Source organism: Silene latifolia, chromosome 5, assembly GCF_048544455.1.
Source record: "Silene latifolia isolate original U9 population chromosome 5, ASM4854445v1, whole genome shotgun sequence".
Taxonomy (NCBI): domain Eukaryota; kingdom Viridiplantae; phylum Streptophyta; class Magnoliopsida; order Caryophyllales; family Caryophyllaceae; genus Silene; species Silene latifolia.
Genome location: NC_133530.1, coordinates 21,749,622 through 21,762,365, shown reverse-complemented (window position 1 = coordinate 21,762,365; position 12,744 = coordinate 21,749,622). Strand labels below are relative to the sequence as shown.

The 12,744-nt window shown below is 36.7% G+C and overlaps 2 protein-coding genes across 2 annotated transcripts; both read right to left on the bottom strand.

Moving 5' to 3' along the window:
• Positions 1-3,766: 3,766 nt before the first annotated feature.
• LOC141655034 (uncharacterized) lies at positions 3,767-5,062 on the bottom strand. The gene has a single exon (XM_074462136.1). The coding sequence runs from the start codon at positions 5,060-5,062 to the stop codon at positions 3,767-3,769; it is 1,296 nt and encodes a 431-aa protein (XP_074318237.1).
• Positions 5,063-9,267: 4,205 nt separating this feature from the next.
• Positions 9,268-11,992, bottom strand: LOC141655987 (uncharacterized). Its single transcript, XM_074462962.1, has 4 exons — positions 11,728-11,992; positions 11,029-11,123; positions 9,593-9,624; positions 9,268-9,430 (listed from the first exon to the last, which is right to left on the bottom strand). The coding sequence occupies exons 1-4, from the start codon at positions 11,920-11,922 to the stop codon at positions 9,363-9,365; spliced, it is 390 nt and encodes a 129-aa protein (XP_074319063.1). The 5' UTR covers positions 11,923-11,992; the 3' UTR covers positions 9,268-9,362.
• Between the last annotated feature and the right edge of the window lie 752 nt (positions 11,993-12,744).

Sequence of the window (12,744 nt, the reverse complement as noted above, 5' to 3'; positions counted from 1 at the left end):
AATTTTAACTACGGAATCACTCGATAAAGCAAATTCCATTCGTTTAGCTTATTGGCAAATTTATTACCTCGTCACTCAAGACTGATAAGTTATGATTTATTTGAAAGGGGACACTGATCAAGTGTTCTATGTTCCTAAATTTAACAGTAGAGAAGTTCACCACCATTATTAGCAATGTGTGCAATAGGCAATAATTTAAGGTATCAGCTTATCCTAGGGCCACACCTCGGGTTTTAGGGTTTATTGATAGGTAAAGTCCATGACACCGTGAGGCTAGGACAATGCTAGATTTTCGAAGTTTTTGGTTTATTAGCGTTATTAAGCAAACTAATTAGATAATTAGCGTTGAGTTGAAATTATTTACGTTTCTAGTGTCCACGTCATCACTTTATTTTTTTTCGCAGATTTTCAACAAAGCCGCTAATGTTCTTAGCGGCTTTGTCAACTTTTTAAAAAAAAAAGCAAACACCATAAGACGCTGAGGTTCTTAGCGGCTTTACATGAGGAAATTGGAAAAAATGTCAAGCAATCCAAAGAGCTCTTTGGACTTAAATGCGAAAAAAACAGACAAAGTCGCTGAGGTTCTTAGCGGCTTTGTGTAATTTTCACAAAAAAAAAAAAGAAAAACCCCCCTAAGCCGCTGAGGACCTTAGCGGCTTTCCTAAGTTTTTGAAAAAAATAAAAGCTGCAACTACAGCTACCTCCCACCCACGATTTGGGTCCAAATACGATAACAGAAACCTGCAAATAAAGCTCCAAACTCAAAGCATGAACAATCACACACACACATGATTGAATTTCCGAAAACATGTTTCATTTGATTGAAAACGTAAAATAAAAGATAGTGCATACAAAGTACTTATAAGGTACCAAATCTAAAGTTCAAACAAAGTAGCTAAAAGTGTTTTACATTGTTAACAATTCCAACTAATTTTACTTTGAAATCAAACTAATCTTAGGCCAATCTCGAGCGTGGCCTCTTTCCTTTTTGTCTTGAAGTTGAACCGCTCGGTGTCGCCTCCTCTTGGATAGGGGTAAGTTGAACCGCTCGGTGTCGTAAGTCATATCTTCGAGGTTCATTGTGTGGAGGGCTTGGATGATCGGCCTCGGTAGGTAGGATTAGATGCCCGTGTCCCGTCCGTTGCAAGCACTCGAGTGACATTGACTGCATTTCTTTCACCATGTTTACATGTGATAGTGGCACACCATCCGGCATCTCACCAAGCATAGTTGTGGCACGTTCATAGTTGTATACATGACCTTGACTCTACAAAATTGAACAAATAACAAATTATACAAAGGTTGTTAAAAATAATTAAATAGCAAACAAAAAAAATTATAGAAAGAATTACTTACAAGTAACATATTGTCCGCCGCATTTGGATAGAAATTGTGTCTCTTCTCATATAAATCCTTGTTTTGTGTCTCGGCACTAAGCGGGCTAATGACTAGACGAGTGATTTTACGATACCATTCTAGGTATGGATCATTGTAGTCAAGATAACCCTTGTGGGGAAGACCGCGAGGAGTCAATCTTGATTTGCGGTTGTTCCACTTGTCAATGCTCAATCTATGCAATTCCTCATAATCAGTCGCATTTCCCCGTCGATCTATCTTGTGCAACTTCTTAGAAGTCTTGCACGAATTGGGTAGCGTTGGATGCCAACCAAATTGCCTAACAACCCTCTCCGCATAATGCCACTCAACCGCCTCAAAGCAAATGAGTGGTGCATTTACAATCCACTCATAAGGGTCTTGGTGACAAATGTCGGGGAGAAGGGCAAGGACTTCCCTAGAGTATGGTTCCCAAGTAAACATGGAGTCGGTCATAGTATCAAGAGCATGCCTAAATGTGACTAATCCAAGCAAGTGATCCGTATAAGAACGGTCTACTCTTAGCCACCTACAACCTAGAGGGTCAACACCCGGGACTACTTGTGAACCAATAGGGTTCTCTTCCCCCTCTATTTGAGGTAACATAATGGTTGGACGACCAATAGATATATGCTCCCAAGACCAAAGTTGCATTAGGAGAAGACAACCACCTATCTCAATGCTTCCTCTCCTAGAAGCCGTACACAAATGTCTATACAAGTAAGCAAGTGTCGCACTCCCCCAACTATATTCATTCAATCTATCCAAATTGATCAAAAGGGGGAAGTATAACAATTGTACTCTATTCCCACTTTTATCCGGAAAGAGCACCGTACCAATCAAGTATAACAAATAAGCCCTCACAAATCTATGTACTCGCACCTCACTAGCATCTTCGGGTAGGTCTTGGTAATGGGTTCTTAACCAAGATAACTTCAATGTGTTACCCTTTAATGCCTCGGGAGGTGGCCGCCTACCTAGGTGCTCATTCAATAACTCGGACCAAATATAATCACTTTTGCCTGTGATAGGCAACCCACCCACTTTTAGACCCAACAAAACACCGACATCTTGCAAAGTGATGGTGGCTTCTCCAACCGGTAAATGGAAAGTGTGGGTTTCTTGTCTCCAACGCTCAACTAATGCAGTTATCATATCGGGACGGGCGACAACATAAACTAACCTATGAATACCATGAAATTGTGTTCCACTAATAAAATTCTCGACGTAGGTAACAACGGTGAATTTATTTTTGGAAAATAAATGATTTCTACATTTGAGTGTGCCGACATCCTTCAAAATAAATAAAAAGAAGTATAAAAACCCATTTGACCTTAACAAATCATTTAAAAAAAATAAATATAACATAGTGAATAAAATGACGACATATTACCTCTCCCTCCCAAATGTTCGTGCTTCTATGGTCCAACTGCAAGGTGAGAACGCTAGGATCCACTGGGCCCGGCTCCATTTGACCTTCACAAATCATTAATAAAATTACATCAAACTACAAAATAAAAATAACATGGTTTATAAAAAAAATAATGACAAAATATTAATAACATGGTTTATAAAAAGAATAATTACCCCCTTGTTGGACATGACCTCTTGTTATGACCCTCTACATTGCATAAACTACAACTATAAGAGGACTTGGAATTCTCATCCATTTCATTACGAATTCTTTTTTATATTGGTCTTCCCCTTCCTCTCACCTTAGCATAATTTGTAATCAATGTTTTATCCGTCCATGGTCTCCAATAACCCTCATCCGGAATTGGTTGAAAGATTGTGCGATAACTACCATGGTATTCCCCGGAAGAGTACAAAGGGTCAACAAATTGATCCACGTCGATCGAAAAAGCACGACATACCGCCATTACATGTGAACAAGGATAATGAAAGTTTTGCCACTTATTACAAGTACAAGTCCCTTCATTCAATCGCACCGTGTGGCTTCTCCCGGCACGATTTCCACTCCTACGACCTTGACATGTAGACACTTGATAAAGGCCCGTCTCCAAATCATGTTCATTAACTTCATGGTGGGCGGCTATTTCTTCAATTTCATCTAGTGTCTTAGTAACTTTGTCCGACCATTTCAACCCACCTAACAACCTATCCCTTGTCAATTTTCTTCTCTCAACAAAATACTTGTTAACTCGGGTAAAAGTGGCTTTTACAAGGGCTTGAATTGGGAGAAATCTTACCCCCTTCAAAACACCATTGAAACATTCACTCATATTTGTTGTTTTCAAACCATATCTCTTCCCACCATCGTGAGCAAGAGACCACTTGCTTGGAGGGATGCTATCTAACAACGCTCTAGCATTCGCATTGATCAAACCTATTTTCTCCATACCTAAGTCAAATTTTCTAATTTGATGTTGCATTATGTCTCCGAGAAAGTTGATTTTAAATCGGAATCTTTGAACATCTTGTTGATATTTGATGCATGATGTCTAATACAATACCTATGAAAAGCGTATGGCTCTTCCCAACCACTTCCCGGTTGACTCATTGACTTCAAAATACCCCCCTGGCGATCGGACAAGACACAAAGACCTCTACGATTTGTCACATAATGTCTTATGCAAGCCAAAAACCAACTCCAATTCTCATAGTTCTCCTTCTCAACAATGGCAAACGCTAACGGAAAGAGTTGTTCATTTGCATCAACTCCCATTGCAATCAACATAGTCCCACTATATTTACCATAAAGATGAGTGCCATCTATGGTAATTATTGGCCTACAATGTGGGAAGCCTTTGATCGAGGGACCAAATGACCAAAAAACTTTATCAAATCGTTGGACATTGGGATCATTAGTGGGCTTATTGACAAAATGGACGGCGGTTCCCGGATTAACCTCTTTTAAAGCATCTAAGTAACGGGGAAGATAAGCATAAGACTCCTCCCAATCTCCATAAAGATCCGCCATAGCTCTTTGTTTTGCCATCCAAGTCTTCCAATAAGAGATCTTGAAGTTGAACTCCTTTGTTATGGATGCCCTTAACAAACTCACCTTAGCCCCCCAATCTTCTTTCACAAGATGCTTAATAGCATTGCTAATAAACTCACCCCTTAAATTTGGATGATCAAGAGATGGTTTCCGAACCACACAAGAAGCTTCATGTGGCCCTTCGTATGACACAATTGTGAAAACATCCATATGGATGTTTTTTTTAGTGGCTCTCAAATACCAACTACAAGGTGACGGTTGTCTATTACATTTATAAGTCACGGTGTGAGGTCTTGATTCGGCAATTTTATAAACTTGGTTTCTAGCCACGTTGTAGGTTGTCACAACTTGTCGCAAAAGCTCTTTGCTTGCAAAATCTTGCCCCTTACTAAATTCCTCACCACTCTTAAATGGAGCCACACATGACTTATACCAACTATTTTCATGCCCAACATCTAAAACTCCAAGTTCGATAAATTGGGTGTTAGTACATGGTTGAGAAACAAGGTCTACCATATCATCCTCACTCAACAAAAGCAATGCATCCTCCTCTTCAATCCCATTTTCAATCTCATCTCCAAAAATATTACCATCTATGGCCACTTCGTCAACATGATTACTTGACAAAGACACATGCCAATTAGGATCCTCAACTTGACTAAGCATATTTGTGAATGACAAATTAGGATCTTCTTCAATAGGCTTTAACTCGATAAACAAATCCATGGGAAGGCTTTTGATTGACACACAATTGCCCACAAAGCTTTCAAACTACGATCATTATTCAAGGATACTACTTTGTAACCTCTTACACTTGGAAATTTCATTTTGATATTTAGCTCAAATTTTGATCTATCAACCTCTAAAGACTCATAAATTTCATTCTTGAGCTCATTAAAACTAATATTACTACTAACAAGAACAAAGGTTTCACAACCACCCTTATAGCTAATATCTTCACCATTTACCACAACTTCACCATTCCACCAACAAGTCAAAGGGTAATTATTCACCTCCATTGTAAATAATCAAACTAAATACTAAGCACAACAATCAATCTACTAATTTCAACAATTACAAACTAAATAAAACGAAATTACTAATTAAAAACTAGATAAAACGAAATTACTAATCAAAATAAATCGAAATTTGTAAACAAAAGTTGGGGATTAATTGCTACTCTATGCACGAAACTAGTACATTAGGGATGAATTAATACCTTTAGATGAATATAGGATGAACTAGGTTGATGGATAGCAAATGATTAAAAGAAATTAGGACGAATTTGGATGACAATTTGGGGTTTTCGCAACTTAGGGTTTCGAAAATAAAATTGGGGATTTTCTGGGTTTGTGTAAATAAGAGAGTGATTGTGTTTACTCGGGTTTTTTTTTTTTTTTATATAAGAGAGAAAGACGCCATCTTTCTCAGCGGCTTTGCCCAATTTCAGTTTTTTTTTTACGCACTCTGCTAAGCCGCCCAGGTTCTTAGCGGCTTCTCTTGTTTTTTGTGTGCCTCACAACTCCAGTATCTACCTCATATTTAGGTATGGCTTGCAATTTTTTTTTTATGAATCCTTGCAAAGCCGCTAAGAACCTCAGCGGCTTTGCTATTTGTACCCATTTTTTTGCACTCCAGTAGCTAATGTAACTTGAGGACGAAATTTTTCAGGAACAAAGAGGCAAGCCGCTAAGAAGTATAGCGGCTTTGCCAAAAAACTGGAAAAAAAAAAAATCAACGATGACGTGGACACTAGTAACCAAATTATGTTAAATTAAACGCTAATTGTCAAATTAAGTGGATAATTAACACTAATTATCCAAAAAGTTCTAGATTTTCCCAAAAAATTTGGAAAGTTAATACCTAAATATTAGCTTGACTAATTCATGATTATCATTTCTTTTTAGTAAGTTTCATTTTTATCTACCTACTAGTATAGAGCCCGTGCTAAAGCACGGTATTTTAGAATGCCATGTGTAGAGAACTAAAATATACAATTGTTAATGTGTAAAAATACTAAGAATTAAAATATAACGAATTTTACATTTTTACTCGGAATAAGTTTATGATTAAAAAAAAGAAGATTGTTAGTTTAATTACAAAAAATTATGCTTATTTTTACGATATTTTTGTAATTTTTGTTACCATATACAGAGTAACAATTTAAACGGAGTAAAAAATTTAATGAATAAAAAAGTGAAAAGCACACACTGATTTTAATAATATGAGTAAAATCCACATTTGTTTTAAATAGAAAATTTATGACATTTAAAATACATATATTTGACTAATGAGATAATAATGAATGAAATAAATTTGGCCCAGCTATAGAAGTTGCGGTGTTTGATAAGATACTTTGACACATAGAGACCATATATTAGGTCCAATACATATCTAGATAAAGTTAGGCCCAATTTCTAGTTAAAAGCATTTAAGCGGAAAAATTTTCAGTTTTCTTATTCTTTTAGTTTAAGGGGGATTCTCTAACCCCTAGCCCAACATCATTTCCCTCTCTCCCTCCTCAACGACTTAAGCCTTTGTTTGAATGGAAAGACATGGAGGGAATGAGAGGGAGCAAGATCTCTTGCCTGTAGAAAAATGTATTGGAGAATAATGGAAGGGGTAACTTAAAATCCTCTAACATAAGAAAGATTTGGAGAGAAAACAGGGCTCTTCAGGGTAAAGTAGATAGGCTGTTTTAATAAATAATAGTGAAAATTGTCAATAACCACCTAATATTTATCGTATTTTACAAATTACCACCACGTATTTTAGTTATTACAAATTACCACCTACATTACACCGTATATATCCCATCTACCACCGTATTCCATTTCCGATCATCGTTTTACTTGAGTCTCGACTCATTAAGTTAATAAACTATAGACTGACCAAATTACCCTTCCTTTAATTCAATCAAAATATGTACAACCACCTAAATTAAAAGAAAAACATCACCCTAATAATTCATCATCATCTTCGTTCCTCAGCAAATTGCCAAAAGCTAAACTAAAATCACAACACCCAAATTATTTTCATCATAATCAACACCACCCCTAAACTAAAAGGTAAACAACAACATTCATCGCCACCTTACCACATGTCTCACCGCATCTACTCACCACTGCCACCTAACTACCACCTAACAACCACCTCACTACCACCCTTTGCACTCTCAACCAAAGTGCCCCGCCTCGCCGCCACCAGTTTCTGGTGATGTGAAGCCGCCACCAACACATACGCATTGGCGGAACCCGGCTTGCAGAAAATGAGCCAGGATCTGTGAGATCGCAAACAAACGGTCCGTAGTGGAACCATCGAACTCACCTGCGGAATTACTCCCACCGTAACGCCGTCGTGAACAACACCGCCCTGCACGCGCTTAAATTAAAGCCTATATTTCTGTAAATGATTGGCCACATTCTCCCTAGTTAACCCATCAACATTCAATGTTGTGGGAGAATGATTCATTCATGGATTGTGGATGGTGTTTGAGAGGATTTTGGTTTTTTTGGTGTGCACTGCACTGAACTACTGGAGGGAGAAAGGAGGGTGGTGGAGTTGTAATGTAGGATGAATAATAACAATTCTAAGTAAATTAGATACTAGCTCATCTTTGAGATTTGTTTAAGATTGATGAATAATTGTTTGATATTGATTCTTCAAATACAAATTGATTTTGATTGTATTTTTGGGTAAAGTGTTTGATTTTGTTTGTAGTGAGTGTTTAGAGTGGATAATAAAAGTAAGGGTGTTTTGGTCATTCCATAATTTATTCACTTAATGAGTCGGGAATTAAATTAAATGAGGGTTGAGAATGATATATGGTGGGAATTCGGATGTATACAGTGAAATGTAGGTGATTATTTGTAATAAACGAAATACTAGGTGGTAGTTTGTAAAATACGGTACATAATAGGTGGTAAGTTGTAATTTTCACTAAATAATATTTCCAGGCAGTAGTACACAGTCTCGTACACACCAACCTGATCAAGGAAAAAAATTATGAGAATGCAATAAACCACTATATAAGAGACAAAACACTATCTTGTTATCAGCAATTATATATTTTGGTCATAGAGGTAAGAAAAAAAACATGAAAGTTCTCTATGATGTTGTTATATTAAGTTGCAAGTGTGATGCAACAGAGATTCACCTCTGCATCAGTATTGCATTCGGAGAAAGTATCATGAACATTTTGTTTCCCACTTGATTAGAAATTAGAAATGCGTGCAGGAATGAGAAGAAATTAGAAGCATCCTCAAGGTTGCCTTGCTAAAACCATCGTAGTATTGATGATTTTATTGAGAAATGGAGCTCACCAGACAATGCACACTAACTCTCACGAATACTTAAGAATTGTGTGTGTCCAGAGTCCAGACACATGAAATCGGGCACATTTCATTAGATGGTCAGGCTATAAATAGGAAAGATTTGGAGAGGAAACGGGGCTCTTCGGGGTAAAGTAAATAGGCTGTTCTAATAAATAATATTTCCAGGCATATTAGTAGAGTCTCATACACACCAACCTGATCAAGGAAAAAAATAATGAGAATGCAATTCTCATTATTTCCAGACATATGAAATCAGGCACATTTCATTAGAAGGTCAGGCTATAAATAGACTGCAGCCCTCATTGTATTTTTATGGATGAACACAAAATTAAGCTCACAATTCTTTTCATGTACTCCTTCAATACATTCATGTTGTCCCTAGCTGTACAGGTCATATTTAAGATTTATGTTGTCAACGGAATGACGGGAGTATGTTTCTTAACTAGGGATAGTATTGGAGCGAGGGAGTATTTAACTCGAATGCTTCTTCAACTTCCCCTGAGAATGGTTCAACGATTACCTTCCCTACTAGAGAAGGAAAGGGGTGGTAAGAACCAACTCTTTTCGTGGTAGATTTGGCGAGTTCTTTCCTAGAAATAGAAGTAACCAAGACATGCCAAATCAAATGAGAGTCAACACGTGACAGATATAATTGCTCAAATACTCAAAAGTACATGCTAATCAATAGTAAATTAGGTGCTTACTAGAGTACTGGACGCGCTTGAACACTTTTTTTCCGAAGGAGCCGTCTCCAACAAATCTGTTTGAAAAATAGATGTGAAAGGACTTCTAAAGTTGCTAGTTTTGCTAGCTTAGGTGTTTGTACAAATATCATATTCACATGTGTTTTGTCAATACAATTTGACATTTTTACATTAAAAAAAAAACACTATTTGAAGCTAAGGCTGACAGATTTTCTCACCTTTGTTCCCTTGTGAGAGCTCAGCTGCCCACCTAGTAAATTGCAAAATACAATATTCACATCAGGTTGAGAAACATTTTTTATACAAATCTACCTTACACATATTTTATCTACTTTTCTATCTTTTTGCTTTCTGCTATACTTATTTATATTTGTCCACGCGCTACGAACGTCACTAATCGGGCAAAAAATTCAGCATTCTGGTGTTCACAATTAGGGCTTCGGGGTGGGTTCAAACTTGGGAGAGACTGCTATACTAGCACGCGCACAGCCATATTTTGCCCCAATTTCATTTATTTTTTCCTTCATTTTTTCTCTAAATATTTACTCTTTTTGCCTTATTTTTTTCTCTTCTTTTTACCACTAATTTATCAAGAAAAATTCTGAGTTTTAATTCACATCTTCATTAGTTCGTCCGATTTATATCTTTTTACATAATACTATTTAACTTTATATCCTATTCATTATTCCACTATTTCGCCAATTTCCACAATTTCATTGTCTTCTTCTATCCTCACTTCCTCAATTTCATCTTCTCTTCTTTTATCTTTAATTTTTTTTTCCGTATGTTTTTTTTTGAATTTGGAAATTGTATAAAATCAAATTGAAAAAGGAACTATTTTGGGGAAAAAAATAAGGGAAAAGAAGGATATGAAATTGTAAATGGGATTTAGAAAAGGAAAAGTTGCAGCACACTCCCTTTAAATATCTCTTTTGTGAAACACTCCCTTTTGAACAAATTCTTTCATACCACTCCCTTTTAAACCACTCTTTCTGTATATAGTACCTACCTAAATTCATGCCGCCAAACAAATATTATCAGAAATCCTGGTCTTACAATGCTATAAACTCATACAACTAACCTTAAGTTCTATCAAAATACAACCAACCCCTAGTTATATGCTACTCCCTTTATTCAATTTGATTATAGGCGTTTGTGGAATATATGTGAGGAATATTTTAATCAAATGTATAGAATCAAATGCAGTGGAGGGAATACAATTTTAGCACGAACTGCATTGGACTGGAAAAAACATATATTGCCAAGAATATGACGCTGAACCGTCAATACCATGTCCCATAAGAAGATTAAATAATCATAACGTTGATAAATAAGAAAGAAAATAATGTAAGTTAGAAGCACTAAGGTACAACATGGCAATTACTTGCTGTCCATCAAGGAAATTAATAAAAATTAGAAAGATTGAATAAAGACCAACTTTTTGAAATGGAAAGTGAATTTAGGTAGCATTACATGAAAATGAATTTGGGTGATGAAAGGCAAGCTCTTGCAAGAATGTTGTTTTGCTAGAATAGTGACTTTGGTAGTCCTCACCAAAACAAATAAATGATAGAGTTAAATAAAGGTAGGATTCGACAAAACATCCAACAGCCAATACTCTGTAGCCAAATTCACAGTTATCCTTAATCTTTACCTATCCAAGTCAGCTGAGACCATATGGGTTTCCTCGTCTTGTAGTTTCCCATCCGTGAGAAATTTAGATGCAACCTGAAGTGGAACCACTTCATACTGTGAAACAATTGTGAACAAGAGAGAAATTAGTATTTCTATCGGAAGATGCTAAAGTCTAGTTACAATAGAAAAATGAAAAGTAGGGAGGGAAATTGTTTTGTTTTTTGCAATCATAGTCCCCTTTTGCTATTGAGGAGAGAAGCGTAAAATAAATGAATTAGAAAAATAATATAGGATGTAATAGTAATGCGTCTCACTAGTTGCGCCTTTTGGATCATACGCGTCGCGCCAACACATACTCACCGCTAATACCATAATCGTACACAACTCTCCTTAATGCACAACACCACAATCCAATTATATAAAATATTAGGCAACAATACCCGCTTCAGAATTTTAAGAATGATAACAGCGTAAAGGAAAAGCAAGATAAAAGACAGAAGAAAACAATATGGTACTGGCATATGACACGTAGCTTGTTGCACCTTACGCATAAGGCTCACCTCGGGGACTTGTGGCAAATCCCTCACTTATCCTCAAAGCTTACGCGCATTTTAAAACTAAGCTTACACAAGTGCATTAGCTATTATCAAGTATTATAGTCTTAGTTTTAGTATTCACAAGTATTAGTCTTAGTTTTACTAGAAGTCAGGAATTATACCTCTACCATTGAAGTAGTACGATTCTCCATGAGAAACTTGCCACACCTTTCCATAAGTTTAAAGGCCTGCCACATAGATCTAGTAATTTCTTTTCTCTCCGGGTCTGATTCTCGGTCATGCTGAAACCCAATTAACTTCCCAATTGGGCTACTATATATGTCGTTATCAATCACCAACGTGTCCCAGGCAACCATTAGCAAAGCAGTCAGCTTAACAAGATTCCATTCCTCAACACAACAGACACCTAGAACCGCAAGCTGCTGCTTTTTTAACCCGTAGCATAAAATTTTAGAAGCGACTAGGGTCAACACCGTGCTCTATAAATAACTTTGTTAACCCGTTTAGAAGCGACCATTAAAAGAGTTGGATTATCTCCGATTTCTAATTCAAGTGGATCAGCTTCTAGTTGTTGGTTCAAATCCACCATCGGCAACCCAGTTTCTCCATTAAGCAATGCACTCATGCAACCAATGGCACGACGAAAACATAGCAACTTCAACAGTCTGGTCTCAAAATCGGAATATTCAATAGAATCATAGTCAATTTTTTGGGTTTTAAGAAAACAGACGAATCCTTGCTTATTATCAGTACGAATGAAACTTTCCAGTTGTAAACCGACTCCGAAATCTTCTGTATAGGTTTCTAGTAAATAGATAAATTCATGCCCATTAACACTACTATAGTCCCCGCAACTATAGTACCGACGCCGTAAATTCTGCTCCTGAAACAATCAAACACGACTCGGTAATTTGGATTACTAAAATGACACTCCAAATGCAATTAAATTTAACATTGCCTCAAGAATTGTATTCAATGACTGAAGGTCAAAATCTCCTATATATCTCAAATGAAATTAGTTAAAGCGGAAATGAAACTAGGAATATGAATCAAAAAATTTAATCAAGGTTACAGTATTTGCATAACTATATCAAATATTCCATCTATGGAGTAAATACAGGGTTGGTTTCTGTTAAATTCAACAACGGGCCTGGGCCGCACCCAAACGGAGGAGAGAG